The sequence below is a fragment of the Eulemur rufifrons genome, chromosome 7, assembly GCF_041146395.1.
Source record: "Eulemur rufifrons isolate Redbay chromosome 7, OSU_ERuf_1, whole genome shotgun sequence".
NCBI lineage: Eukaryota > Metazoa > Chordata > Mammalia > Primates > Lemuridae > Eulemur > Eulemur rufifrons.
Genome location: NC_090989.1, coordinates 210390347 through 210406338, shown reverse-complemented (window position 1 = coordinate 210406338; position 15992 = coordinate 210390347). Strand labels below are relative to the sequence as shown.

Below are 15992 nucleotides of genomic sequence, written 5' to 3'. Positions count from 1 at the left end.
GGGAAGGAAAGAGAGGAAAAAATACTCAGCAATTGGGACTTGAGCTTTCTAGCTTACAGTAAGAGTTTTCATTTCCTTAGAAATTAAAAAAAAAATATATATATATATATATGCATGCACTTTAGTCATAGGCCATAGATTTGGACACATAGTTTTTCGTTACCTTTAACCTGAGATTTGAGATAGATGTAAAATCTCTAGGTGGGTAGAGTGGTAGATTTTTTTCCTATTAACTTCTACTTTTATTATAATCAAAGAATGCATTCTATACCATGTTACTCAGAGTGTAGTCTAGCACTGTTTGTTACTCTCCTGAACCAGAATGTAAATCAACTATGTCACTAAGCTTTAGCTTAGGTTACAGTTTTTTCAGAGCAAGACCTTCTCAATGAAGGACCAGTGTACTCATTTACATTCTGGCCTAAGTTTCTTCCCTGGTTGCAGACCAGTAACAAATGGCCCAAGGATGGCTACTTGAGTAGTACTTATCTTTACTATTTCCACATTTTGAAATTTATTTTAGTTTATATTTTTGGTAAACATTACATACACAGGCTCTTAAAAAGATGCTCTGTACTTTCATAGTATAGCACTTATCATGTTATTTATATTCTCTGTACCTTTACTTTTTGGGGGTTGACTGGCCAAGAGAGAGGAGTTAAAATCTCCTACTATAGTTTTTGCAATATAAATGTTTTGATGCTGTTATTTGATACCTAAAAATTCTCATCAATTGTGTACTGAAACATTACAGGCACCTAGTAAACTAATTGAGCTCTAATGGTAAATACATCACTAACGTTAGGCATGAGTGCCAGTGAAGCAGTAAATTACACATCTAGTAAGTTACTTACGATGTATTTTAAAGTAATCAAGAGTATCAAAGCATATTAACTCAGGTCGGCATATAAAAATCCCTCTTCTAAGAGAGTTAGCCTATATCTCTAGTCAGAATTGTTGGTAGAAAATCTTGTTTATTAATGAGTAAAAAGACTGAAAAATTAGAGGTAGAAAAGAGAATATAAAGGAAATTCTACCAACCAGGAAAGCATTCCTACCAAGCTCTGGTCTTTGAGAACTCCTAGATGTTTCTTAAATTATCAACTGAAGAAAAAGAGAAGGGTCCTATAACCATTAGGTCTAAGTTAATTGAGAAAGCCCATATACCTTCATTCCCTAAACTTGACTTTTGTGTTTCATCCTGAGTATCATTCAATTCAACAAGAGAACAAACAGAGCCTGGCTTCTGAGTCCATGAGCAACTTCTACATCTAAAAAAAAATCAGAATCATAATTAACTTGTTAATGTTTTCTAATGTGTCCTCATATTAGTTTCCCCCAAAAGTGACAGTAACATTAAAAAATTATTAATTATATTTAAAAAACAGAATTTTATTAATATTTTTCAAAATAAAAGGATGCCCCCTATCTTCTTTCTGGTTGTCTAAAAAGAAAAAGAAAAGGAAAAAAAAAATGATGCCCCCCAACGTTGGATCTAGTGAAAAATTTATGTTTGTTGCTACCGTAGCACTATAAAAGCTCTAAAAGCAAAATTATTTTTCAATTTTAAGACTGATGACTTGTGTTCAAACATTAGTTTCATAACACATTAGCTGACAGTATATTTAGCAAAAACTACTTACCATTATTTTAAATGCAAAAGATACACTTTAATAAAAAAAACTACATCTCCTATATTTATTACATCATTAAAAATGTTTGTTAAATCAGCCTATATTTAACATACCTAATTCCAGATTTCTCTTGGTCTTCAGATTCTTCATCATCACTGTTATCAGAAAATTGGCAGTGGAGGACTTTATCTTGCTCTTCTATGTGACCCAACAGCATCTGACTTCGTGTTCGAAATCCAGCAAATACTCGATCCAGAGAATACACTGGAGGACTTGTGTAGATCTTGCGAGTAATTCCCCCACCCAACAACAAAACAGTAATTTTTAAAATGTCTATTTTTATCTTATTACTCTAAATGTTTTTAAGAGGTTATTAGATAGGTACTCTTAAAAAATAGCCAATCACTGAAAATATGCCCCCCTCAAAAAAAGTCAAAATTAATTTCACAACACTATTATGACTCATGAACACATACTTCTTTCAGAATTTATATAGCTCATTCTCTTCTAAAAAGCTCTTCTATCTTCAAAGACGGCTTCATGGAAAATAGGATTCAAAAATGAAACCAAGAAAAGCCTAGAAAACATCCCAGTTCTTAAACACAGCCCAGGCATTCCCCAACAAATGTGCCCACATCCCAATCCTCCCAGTTCAGAACACTTGGAGAATTGTGGTGCCGCTAAAGGTCTGCATCCCCCTCCAATCCAAGGCCCACCACAGGAAGAAATCCATTCCCTATGCCAGGGCAAAATAGTCCCAATTTTGATGTCAGAATATACTTACTTGTTATACTTTCCATGTGATAGTTAGGTATAACTGAATTAATGGTCTAAGTGATATATTTATATGTATTTATATATCATGGGCTAAATAAAATTCTATGGGCTAGCCTGGGAATTTTCTATATTATAACATGCTTCTATTGCAAATGCACTTTAAATTCTCAAAAAATGACCTTGGAAGACAACAACAATAAATTAGAAATTGCCTTTATATTTTTGTTTTGTTCTAGTTTCCATTACCAAATATTTCCTTTTTCATCACTTCTCTGTAACCAAACCTCAAGGTTATTTCCCAAAAAAGCTAAATAATAAAATATTAGAAGAGATATTCATCAATATCCAGCCAGGCGCGGTGGCTCACGCCTGTAATCCTAGCACTCTGGGAGGCCGAGGTGGGCGGATCGTTTGAGCTCAGGAGTTCGAGACCAGCCTGAGCAAGAGCGAGACCCCATCTCTACTAAAAATAGAAAGAAATTATATGGACAGCTAAAAATATATATAGAAAAAATTAGCCAGGCATGGCGGTGCATGCCTGTAGTCCCAGCTACTTGGGAGGCTGAGACAGGAGGATCGCTTGAGCTCAGGAGTTTGAGGTTGCTGTGAGCTAGGCTGACGCCACGGCACTCACTCTAACCTGGGCAACAGAGTGAGACTGTCTCAAAAAAAAAAAAAAAAAGAGATATTCATCAATATAAATCATAATAAGCTGTTAAAAGTATAACATATAGTGAGATATGTATATCATTACATAGTATTCAACATTAAATCACTTGACAGTAGGTCCCTCACATATCCCCTTCCCAGAAAAGCCTTCCTGGTCCAGAAGATCCTCTTATATCTGATTTTTGTGCCTCTACTGTTAGCCACCTAATTAGACTATTTGTACATGAGTACCACGATGGATGGGGGTAAAGTTTTCTAGGTGGCCTCCCAATTCTGGGGTACAGAGAACAAGGGAGGGTAATTCTTTACAGAAGAACCAAATCAAGAAGTATTTATCTAACAAGTACAATGTACTTATTAGCATGGCAATTTTGCCCCATAACTGGCAGGCATCAAGGTTTCTCCTGTCAGGGTTTGGGAATTATTTCAAGAACAAATAAAACTTTTTGTTCAAAGTCAACTTTGTTCTCTGGGACTGTAATTTCCTTTTAAAATTTCTTTTTATAAAGAAAACCAACTGGTCCAGCTTAATAATGAACACCAAATAACATCTGCCACAAGGAGTAACATTTCGCAAATTAACTCTTTAAGGGCCCACCCAACATGATGGCAGGTTCATAAAGCTTTCTATAATCTGGCCTCTTCCTACCAAGGTGTTGGGTCCTACCTCCCCTCAGTTGCTTCTGCAATCCATAACTCACCACTAGGGATATTTCAGCATTTTCATTAATTCTCCAAATAGTATTGATCCATAATATAAGTAGTAAAATGAGCTGATTAATACTGCAGCTAACTGGCCGGGCGTGGTAGCTCACGCCTGTAATCTTAGCACTCTCGGAGGCCGAGGCCAGGCGGGCGGGGGCGGGGATCGCTTGAGGTCAAGAGTTCGAGACCAGCCTCAGCAAAAGCGAGACCCCATCTCTATTAAAAATAGAAAGAAATTAGCTGGGCAACTAAAAATAGAAAAAAAAAAGTTAGCTGGGCGTGTTGGCATGCCTGTAGTCCCAGCTACTCAGAAGCCTGAGGCAGGAGGATAGCTTGAGCCCAGGAGTTTAAGGCTGCTGTGAGCTAGGCTGATGCAATGGCACTCTAGCCCAGGCAACAAAGCAAGACTCTATCTAAAAAAAAGAAAAAATTCAGCTAACTAAGGAATATGCATCTAAAAGCCAATTTTTAAATTCTAACCACTTTTTCCTACAATTACATAGCCCCAAGGCTGGAAAGAACTTACCTGGAAAGGTTACCTAGTTCAACCCTCATCTTATGTCTGACCTCTTCTGCAATACTGTAAATTATCATCTAGCTTCTGCTTAAACACATTCACTGTGGTGGCCCTAACAAGCCCTGGGTCCTCTCATGCCATTGCAGTTCTCATTAATAAGTTCTCCTTTATATTCCCTTAGTGCTTCCTCTCACTGGTCCTAACTCTAAAGAAAAAAATATAACAATAATGATAAGTCTTCAGATATTTGGAAACAGTCATCACGTTCCCTCTGAAAAAGAACAAATCTATAGTCACTTCAGACTTGTTCTGTAAAATTTGGATTCAGCCAAAAGGCCACGCTTACGGATGTAAGAGGGCCACATGTGGCCTTAAGGCCACAGGTTCCCCACCCCTGAAGAGTTTGATTTCACTTCCTATATGATTGCTTAAATTTAATACATATTAGAGGGAAAGAGTAAAAAGATCGTATTTATTTTATTATTATTTTTATTTAAAAAAATTTTTTTTAGAGACAGTCTCGCTGTGTTGCCCAGGCTGGAGTGCAGGGGCTGTTCACAGGCATAATCACAGCGTCATGAGCCCTCCTGGGCTCAAGCAATCCTCCTGACCTCATCCTCCCAAATAGCTGAGACTACAGGCACATGCCACTGCACTTGGCTTAGGTCTCATTTATTTATTTGTTTACCTCCCCAAATTTGTTTAACATATTACCCCCATTCTTATACATAAGGAACCTGGGGCTCACTTGGGGGTCTAAGTCATACACCCAGGGCTACACAACAGAGCTGGTATTCACACCCAAGCCTGCCCGATGCAAAGTCCATGAGGCTGCTCATATACCATTTGCCTCTCATAATTCTTATCATTCTGACTATAAACACCACATAGCTCTCACTGAAAAAATCATTTCCCTTCATAAAATTAGTATATAGAAAAGAACATTCATTAATCCGCTGATTAAGTCTTATCCATAATAGAGATTCCTTGATAATTCTTAAGAGAAATCTGTAGATGTATATATTTTCCACCCACGCACAAACTAAATTTCATATTGATCTTTATACTGTCTTGATTATGACAACTTGGTAAGACTGAATAATAATAAATGTTATTTTGAAAATAATAAGACAGACCAGATAAGTCTAAATAAATACCCTCCAACCTCATCTCAACTTCGTATAGTTAAAGAAAGAAAAAAATTCATGAAGATATCAAATTTAGTCATGTCTGAAAATATGCCACAAAAGATAGCTTTTTCTCCTTGATAAAGTGTAGACATTATTTCCATCCAACTATTCCCTCTAAATATAACTATGTATTATCTTTATTAATTTTTTATTAAAAAGAAGCATGGGCCAACTAAAATATATATAGAAAAAATTAGCCGGGCATGGTGGCGCATGCCTGTAGTCCCAGCTACTCGGGAGGCTGAGGCAGTAGGATTGCTTAAGCCCAGGAGTTTGAGGTTGCTGTGAGCTAGGCTGACGCCACGGCACTCACTCTAGCCCGGGCAACAAAGCGATACTCTGTCTCAAAAAAAAAAAAAAAGAAGCATGCTTAAAAGAAAACATATACACAAAAGCCCATGAAAGCAAACAGAAAAAGCTGCTAAGACTGTATAAATACACTGTGATATTATATTATATTACATATAATTTTTTTTAATCTCAAAATAGGAAAAAGATTAATGTTTGGACTTTACCTTCTTGGAGTCTTGTCTTGATGGGATATAAATATAATGCCCCAAACGAGTATCAAATGGTACAGTATATGGTCTCTTTTCAGGGATCCTGGCATCTGGCCCATCTCCACAATTTTCCTTAGCTGAAGAAGTCATTGACAGGTTAAGTTTTGTTAGTTCTTCACTCAGTTGATCCACAAGAAGCTGTTGTTCTATTATTTTTTCATTCTTTGTAGAAGAAAGATGAGAATTTTAGACATAAAGAACCTCAGTACATATGTATATTATGATTAAAAATGAATTTTACATTGACCAAAATCATAACTACCTTAACAATACTGTCAAACCTCATTTATCCAGAGACTAGCCTTCTGATGTTCACAAGTGACTAAGATTCTTCTGAGTGATAAAACTTTCTGAGCAGTAAGCAGCAACAAACACAGCCAAAAAAGTCAGATACTCAAAGATAATGTCCCATTCACTGTAACTGGTTGCTTTGCCAACTTGAAGCACCTTGGTTAGCTTAGCTATCTTTATAAAAGCATAGACTTTCTGAGTGAAATGCAAGAAGTAACAAGAGATGTGAAAGTTGAAAAAGTGGAGAAAGAATTGCAGACAGCACAGGTTGCAGCAAAGGAAGCAGAAAGTGATAACAGGTGCGGGAAAGTGAAAGCCTTACTCAGTGAAAAAGGAAGCCAAATGCACAAAGAGATAGAAGATAGCCGCCAACTAATAGTCCTGGAGGAAAGAGGACTTGGAAATCAATGGCAGAAGAAACTGTATGTCAAGAGTGTGTGTGTGTGTGTGTGTGTGTGTGTGTGTGTGTACGTGGTTTCATTTTTAAATATATTCTCTAAAGAAATATCTTTTTTTTTTTTTGAGACAGGGTCTCACTCTGTCACCCAGTCTGCAGTGCAATGGCATTATCATAGCTCACTGCAATCTCAAATTCCTGGGCTCAAGCCATCCTCCTGCCTCAGCCTCCTTAAGTGCTAGGATTACAGGCATGAGCCATTGCTACTGGCCCTCTAAAGAAAATTTTAAAGTGTATCCAATCCAGAAGCTCTAACATCAATCTCTGTTTTACAAGCATAAATTTATGTAAATAAAATGTCATACATCTTAATACTTTCGATGTACTACGTTTAAATAGGGAGAAAAAAATCCTGAAGTTTCATTGTGTTAACACTGAGCAATAAAAATGCAACCTTATTTTAAAGTCATGTATTCAGATAATTAAAATATAGAACACCAATGGCATATAAGTTGAAAAGTATTATATGGAGTCCTTACATTGGGAAAAGGCTTAAGGTACGAATTAATATTAGACTTTATTAAGTCAAGGGTGCATGGTATACATTCTAGGATAATAACTTTACAAAAGTAAAAGTATAACTTCTAAGTTAATGGAGAAAACAATAGAAAAATACAAAATACCAAATTGATCCAAAAGATGGTAAAAAAAAAGTATAGAAAAAGGAACATAGAGCAGGAAGGATAAATAAAAACCACAATGGTGGATGTTAACTAAAATATAATAGCAATTATGTTAAATTTGGAAATGAACTAAATAATCCAATTAAAAGATAAAGACCATTGGAGAGGATTGTAAAATCATCTTATATGCTGCTTACAAGAAACACTGAAAATAGACATAAAAAGATTAAAAATAAGATGGAAAAAGAGATACCATGTAAATATTAATCAAAAGATAGCTGATGTAGCTATAATAATATCAATGTAGACATTAAGGTAAAAGTCATTAGAAGAGATAAAAAGAGGTAAAAAATCATTAAAAGGCCAATTCAGGATGATGTAACAATTTTACATCTATATCCACTTAAAAATACAGCTTCAATATATATAATGCAAAAACTACCAGCACTCCATGGAGAAGACAAATCCAAAATCATAATAGGAGATTTTAACATTACGCTCTATATTACTGATATAACAAAAAGATCCAAAAAGGTGTGTAAAAATAGAGATTTGGGCTGGGTGCAGTGGCTCACACCTGTAATCCCAGCACTTTGGGAGGCTGAAGCGGAAGGATTGCTTGAGCCCAGCAGTTCAAGACCAGCCTTGCTGACAGTGAGACCCCCATCTCTACAAAAAATAGAAAAATTAGCTGGGCGTGGTGGTGTGTGCCTATAGTCCCAGCCACTTGGGAGACTGAGGCAGGAGGATCGTTTCAGTCCACAAGTTTGAATCTGCAGTAAGCTATGACCACACCACTACACTCTGCCCCTGGCAACAGAGTAAGACCCTGTCTTAGAAAAAAAAAATATGTAGATTTGAATAACAGTATTAACAGCACCCAAGTGGCGTTATGTCTAAGGCCGGTATCACCCTGATACCAAAACCAAAGACACAACAAAAAAATAAAACTAGACCAATATCCCTGATGAACATAGACATAAAAATCTTCAACAAAGTACTAGCAAATTGAATCCAACAGCACATCAAAAAGATAATATACCCAAGATCAACTGGCTTTTATACCAGCATGCAAGGATGGTTCAACATATGCAAATCAATAACTGTGATACATCATATAAGCAGAATTAAGGACAAAAAACATATGATCATCTCAATAGATGCAGAAAAAGCATTTGATAAAATTCAGCATCCCTTCATAAAAATCCTCACTGTACTAGGCATAGAAGAAAGAAACATGCCTCAAAATAATAAAGATCATGTAGTACAACAAACTCACAGCCAACATCATACTTAATGGCAAAAAGTTTAAAGTATTACCCCTAAGACCTGGAATAAGACAAGGATGCCCACTTTCGCTGCTCTTATTCAACACAGTACTGGAAGTCCTCACCCGACCAATAAGGCAAGACAAAAAAATACATGGCATCCAAATTGGAAAAGAGAAAGTCAAATTACCCGTGTTCACTGATGATATGATCTTACATCTAGAAAACCCTAAAGACTCCACCAAAAACTCTTAGATTTGACAAATGAATTCAGTAAAGTCCCAAGATACAAAATCAACATACAGAAATCAGTAGTGTTTCTATACACCAATAGCAATCTAGCCAAGAAACAAATCAAGAAGGCAATCCCATTTATAATAGATACCAAAAAGAAAAAAAAAACCACCTAGGAATATATTTAATCAAGGAGGTGAAAGATCACTACAAGGAAAACTACAAAACACTGATGAAAGGCCGGGCACAGTGGCTCACGCCTATAATCCTAGCACTCTGGGAGGCTGAGGCAGGAGGATCGTTTGAGCTCAGGAGTTTGAGACCAGCCTGAGCAAGAGCAAGACCCCGTCTCTATTAAAAATAGAAATAAATTAGCTGGACAACTAAAAATATATAGAAAAAATTAGCCGGGCATGGTGGCGCATGCCTGTTGTCCCAGCTACTCGGGAGGCTGAGGCAGAAGGATTGCTTGAGCCCAGGAGTTTGAGGTTGCTGTAAGCTAGGCTGACACCACGGCACTCTAGCCCAGGCAACAGAGTGAGACTCTGTCTCAAACAAACAAACAAACAAAACACTGATGAAAGAAAGTATCAATGATACAAACAGATGGGAAAACATCCCATGCTTATGGCTTGGAAGAATTAACATTTGCCCAAAGCAATCTACAGATTCAATATGTGATCCCAATCAAAATACTAACATTTTTTTCAGAATTAGAAAAACAATTCTAAAGTTCATATGGAACCAGAAAGGAGCCCAAATAGTCAAAGAAATCTTGAGTAAACAAACAAACAAAAAAAACCCCAAAGCTGGAGGTATCACATTGCCTGACTTCAAATTATACTACAAGGCTATAAAAATAAAAAAAATGGTACTGGTATAAAAATAAACACACAGATCAATGAAACAGAATAGAGAACCCAGAAATAAAGCCACATACTTACAGCCAACTGATCTTTGATAAAGTCAATAAGAACATACACCGGGGAAGGGACACCCTTTTCAATAAACGGTGCTGGGGAAACTGGATTGCCATACACAGAAGAATGAAATTTGACCCCTACCTCTCACCATATTCAAAAATCAACTCAAGATGGATTAAAGACTTGAATATAAGACCTGAAACTATAAAAACACTAGAAGAAAACCCAGGGAAAACTCTTCTGGACATTGGTCTAGGCAAAGAATTCGTGACTAAGACATCAAAAGCACAGGCAACAAAAACAGGCAAATGGGACTCAAATTACAAAGCTTCTACACAGCTAAAGAAATAGCTAACAGAGTGAAGAGACAACCTGCAGAATGGGAGAAAATATTTGCAAACTATACATCTGATGGGACCAATATCCAGAATTTACAAGGAACTCAAAAAACTCAACAACAAAAACAAAAACAAATAACCTCATTAAAAAGCGGGCCGAGGGCCGGGTACAATGGCTCACACCTGTAATCCTAGCACTCTGAGAGGCTGAGACAGAAGTACTGCTTGAGATCAGGAGTTCAAGACCAGCCTGAGCAAAAGCAAGACCCCGTCTCTACAAAAAATAGAAAAAATTAGCCAGATGTGGCAGCATGTGCCTGTAGTCCCAGCTACTCCAGAGGCTGAGGCAGGAGGATTGCTTGAGCCCAGGAGCTTGAGGTTGTAGTGAGCTATGATGATGCCACTGCACTCCAGCCCAGATAACAAAGGGAGACTCTGTCTCCAAAAAAATAAATAAATAAAAAATAAATGAGTTAAGGACATGAATAGACATTTTTCAAAAGAAAACAAATGGCCAGCAAGCATATGAAAAAACGTTCAACATCACTAATCATCATAGAAATGCAAATTAAAACCACACTGCAGTATAATTTTATACCAATCAGAATGGCGATTATTTAAAAAAAAACAATAACAGATGGTGAGGATGCAGAGAAAAAGGAACTCTGTGTCGGTGGGAATGTTAATTAGTGCAACCTCTATGGAAAATAGTATAGAGATTTCTCAAAGAACTAAAAGTAGATCTACCATTTGATCTAGCAATCCCCACTACTGGGTATCTACCCAAAGGAAAAGAAATCATTATATTAAAAATATACTTACACTCTTACATTTATCGCAGCACTATTCAAAATAGCAAACATATGAAATCAACATAAGTGTCCATCAGTAGAGGACTGAATAAGGAAAATGTGGTATATATACACAATGGAATACTATTCAGCCATAAAAAGAAGAAAATCATGCCTTTTGTTGCAACATGGATGAAACTGGAGGCTAGTATTTTGAGTGAAACAAATCAGATACACAAAGACAAATATCGTATGTTCTCACTTATAAGTGGGAGATAATGTGTATAATGTACACACATGGAAGCAGAGTGTGGAATGATGGACAATGGAGACTTGCGGGGAGGGGGGAGGTTAAAGGGTGGGGGAAGGATAGATAATGGGAGGTTGCTTGGTGGGTACAATGACAATGCTCATTGCTCCTATGATGGATACAATGAAGACTCTGACTTCACCACAGTGCAATGTATCAACATAGTAAAATGCACTTGTACACCATGAATATATACAAATTAAAAATAAATTAATGAAATTAAAAAATAAAGCAAAAAATTAACAAAATTTAAAAATTTTTAAAAATGAAAAAAACTGGCCTTATGCTGAGCCAAAAGGCAAACTTCAATACATTCAAAGGACTATAATCAGACATAGTTATGTTATCTGACCACAGTGCAATTAAGCTAAAAGTTAATAAAATAAAAAGAAATCACTCATATATTGGAAATAAAATAATTTTATAACTTATAGGCTAAAAAGTCACAATAAAAATTAGGAAATATTTTGATCTGAATATGGAATGGAGGTGGAGATAACCTTAATAGTACATGTGTAACTTTAAATGCATACATTATCAAAGAGGAGAAGCTAAAAATCAATGAACCAAGAATCTATCTAAATAAGTCAGAAAGATAGCAGAAGATTAACTCCCCCAAGAAAGTAGAAATATTAAATATTAAGGGCAGAAATTAATGAAATCATGAACATACAATAGTCAAAGATCAACAAAGTCAAAAATTGTCTCTTTGAAGAGAATCATAAAATTTGTAATTTTATTAGGGAAGCCGATTAAGGAAAAAAAGTGAAAGAAGGTATAAATAACCAGGAATGAAAAAGGGGATATGTGAATATACATCTAAAGATATTAAAGAGATCCCAGAAAATATGGGAAGATAAAAAAAAGAAATAGAAGATTAAAGGATTGTAAAGGAAGAAATAAAACTGTCATTATTTGCAGATGAATTATAAATTCAATTTATAAATGAACTCATAAATGAAAATCCAAAAGAATTACAGATAAAACATTGGAATTAAAAAGTAAGTTTACAGGGCCGGGCGCGGTGGCTCACGCCTGTAATCCTAGCACTCTGGGAGGCCGAGGCGGGTGGATCGCTGGAGGTCAGGAGTTCGAGACCAGCCTGAGCAAGAGTGAGACCCCGTCTCTACTAAAAATAGAAAGAAATTATATGGACAACTAAAATATATATATATACAAAAAAAAATTAGCCGGGCATGGTGGCGCATGCCTGTAGTCCCAGCTACTCGGGAGGCTGAGGCAGTAGGATCGCTTAAGCCCAGGAGTTTGAGGTTGCTGTGAGCTAGGCTGACGCCACGGCACTCACTCTAGCCCGGGCAACAGAGTGAGACTCTGTCTCAAAAAAAAAAAAAGTAAGTTTACTGAGATTGCTGGATATCTAAGATATTAACATACAAAAATCAATGTAGTTCCACATATAAACAAACAATTAAGAAATCAGGAAAATAAAATTTTAAAAAGATTCCATTTAGTCACATAAAAAATTCAAGTACCTAGGAAAAACTCTAACAAAATATGTGCAATATTTCTATATATACACACAAAAAAGAGAAAAAGCCATTTTTAAAAGAAACCAAAGGAAACCTAAGCAAATGAAGGAATATACCATGTTAATGGATTAGAAGACTCATAATCAAAAGATGTTAATTCTTTCCAAACAGATCTATAGATTTAATACAATTCCAACCAAAATCACAAGTTTTTCTGTAACCCTTGAAAACTAATTGTAAAATTTATATGGGATGTGGAAAGGGTACATGTTGATCAAAGGGTACAAAGTTTCAACTACACTGGAGGAGTAAGTTTTAATGATCTATTGCACAGGATGGTGATCACTGTTAATAATAATGTATTGTATATTTCAAAATTGCTAAAAAATATATTTTTAACATTCTCACCACAAAATAATAAGTTGTTGAGGTGATGGATATGTTAATTAGCTTGATGGAATCTTTCTATAATGTATACACAGATCAAAACTCCACACTGTACCTGATAAATATACAGTTATTTCACAATTAAAAATAAATAAATGAAAATATCATTTAAGTGAAAGAAGACTGACACAAAGGCCATATAGTATATGATTCCAGTTATAGGAAATGTTTAGAATAGGTAAATCCATAGAGATCGAAAATAAAAGTGGTGGTTGCCAGGGGTTGAGACAAAGAGGGAATGAAGAATGACTGCTAATGGGTATAAGATTTCTTTTTTGGGTGATAAAAGTAGTATAAAATTAGATAGTGGTGATAGTTATACAACTCTGTAAATATACTAAAAATCACTGAGGTCACTATTTTAGGCAAGGTTATAGATTAGTGTCTCAAGCTTACAGAAGTATAGTAAAGCAATATTTAACATTTATCAGAAATAAAAATCTTCAATTGTTATTGTTTAATTTATGAGAAAAAAAAATAAAAAAATAAAAAAATAAAAATCACTGAATTGTACATGCTAAAGGGTTAAATTCTCTGGTGTGTGAATTATATCTCAACGTTACTGTTTAAAAAACAAAGAAAAAGAAAAGAAAATGTACATGGAACAAACAAGACATTTTGGGAGGGGGGAGGGTAGAAGAGAGTGGAAATCCTTGCTCTATAGAATATCTAGACTTATTATAAGTAAGAAATGTGATATTGGCTCAAGAATAAGTAAATAAACCAGTAAGATATACTAGAATGCCCAGAAATAGACAATAGATTCATGTATAAATGGATCTTGATTTATGATAAAAATAGCACTCAAAACAGTGGTGAAAGGATGGTTCTTCAGAACTCTTTAACTGAAATATACTTTTGTAAACATTCCCATTTATCATTTAAAGTGCTAGACTGTTTAGTTTGATACTATTTCAACTAAATCTACAGAGCTATATACGGTAAGAAACCCTCGACCAGCCATAGTGGCTCATGCCTGTAATCCCAGCACTTTGGGAAGCCAAGGCAGATGGATCATTTGGGGCCAGTAGTTCTAGACCCCTTCTCTACAAGAAAAAATGTTTTTAATCAGCCAGGTGTGGTGGCGCATGCCTGTAGCATTAGCTACTTGGGAGGCTCAGGCAGGCGGATCACCTGAGCCCAGGAGTTAGAGGTTTCAGGGGGCTATGATCGGGCCACTGTACACCAGCTTGGGTGACAGTACAAGACCTGTCTCTACAAAAAAATAAAAGAAACATCACCTGCAATCTATTCACTTTTTGGGCTTCCTTCAAAGATACCACATGTCCTTTGTTTTCCTGTACCATCATTTGCACTTGATTCTTCAGTTCCTTTACTTCCAGTTCCTTCTGATTAAATACTACTTCATCAGCAGCGAGAGCACACTAGGAGGGAAAGAAGGCAGAAGTGATAATCACTACAGAATATTCAAGAGAACCCACATAATACCACAAAAATGGTGCTCCAACGATAGCTTGATGATGTCTCATAAAATTTTCTTATTCTTTTCCTTTTCAGTTGTTTCAGATTTCTTTCTAAGAAAAGCAGAAACAGTTGAGAGGACCTATCATTGCTATAACATGGGAATTAATTACTACGAAGACAGGAAGATTTTCCTGACTTTTATTTCCTGCATATGAAAACCAGTTATTTAAGTTCTTGAGTACACTCAATAAGATTTTTAGGGCCGGGCGCGGTGGCTCACGCCTGTAATCCTAGCACTCTGGGAGGCCGAGGTGGGCGGATCGTTTGAGCTCAGGAGTTCGAGACCAGCCTGAGCAAGAGCGAGACCCCATCTCTACTAAAAATAGAAAGAAATTATATGGACAGCTAAAAATATATATAGAAAAAATTAGCCGGGCATGGTGGTGCATGCCTGTAGTCCCAGCTACTCGGGAGGCTGAGACAGGAGGATCGCTTGAGCTCAGGAGTTTGAGGTTGCTGTGAGCTAGGCTAATGCCACGGCACTCACTCTAGCCTGGGCAACAGAGTGAGACTCTGTCTCAAAAAAAAAAAAAAAGAAAGAAAAAAAAGATTTTTAGAAGTTTGCTAAAACTGCTAAGAGATTTAATGCGGGTTTTTGAAAATCAAAGTAGTCACATTTTCCAAATTGACATGTAGGATATAAGAATACATTTGGGCATTTAAATAAAGTATATTTGCAGATTTTGTATACTTATAGTATGAAGAGATATATTTTGAAGATGTCTAAAAACAGGGTTAAACAGTTTTACTTTTTAATTTCTGGTGAATTGTGCCTGTATTTCAGTAAACTTTGGATATGTAAACAATAATTATAAAATAATTTTTAAATTAAATAAACAAAGAAAATTATCATTTGTCAAGGGCCTACTTCATTCCACCTACTGTCTTGGTATTTTAAAAATCTCACTGAAGAGACATGATTCCCTTTTCATGAAGAAACTGAGGCTCAGTGAAATTAAAACCTCTTCATAAGAAGATACAATGGATAAACCAAACTCCTGAGATTTGAACCCAGGCCCTATCTGGATCCAAAGCCTGTGTTTTTTCCACAGAGCTACAGGGAAAGCTGAGAATGAGTAAATGATTTACAAAAACAGTGTTCACTTTACAAATGAAATTTAATTCATAAAATGAGGTGGCATGGCAGCAGATAGGCCCCTGCAATGGGAACCCATGGACTGAGGCCAGCCTTGATTTTTTACACCATTTCATGGTGGGGTTTTGGGTAAGTCCATTCTTTTCTCTGCTTGGGATCCTTAAATCACCAAATGAGAAAACATGAA

At 36.0% G+C, this 15992-nt stretch overlaps 1 protein-coding gene across 6 annotated transcripts in view; it reads right to left on the bottom strand.

Annotated features, from left to right (window-relative positions):
• KIF27 (kinesin family member 27) overlaps positions 1-15992 on the bottom strand; it is a 69869-nt gene that overhangs the window by 36894 nt on the left and 16983 nt on the right. For all 6 annotated transcript variants that reach the window (XM_069476324.1, XM_069476328.1, XM_069476326.1 and 3 more), the window contains 4 exons: positions 14466-14609; positions 6008-6214; positions 1748-1917; positions 1168-1271 (listed from right to left, as the gene is read on the bottom strand). In XM_069476324.1, coding sequence (XP_069332425.1) covers positions 1168-1271; positions 1748-1917; positions 6008-6214; positions 14466-14609 — 625 coding nt within the window. The remainder of the gene's footprint in view (positions 1-1167; positions 1272-1747; positions 1918-6007; positions 6215-14465; positions 14610-15992) is intronic.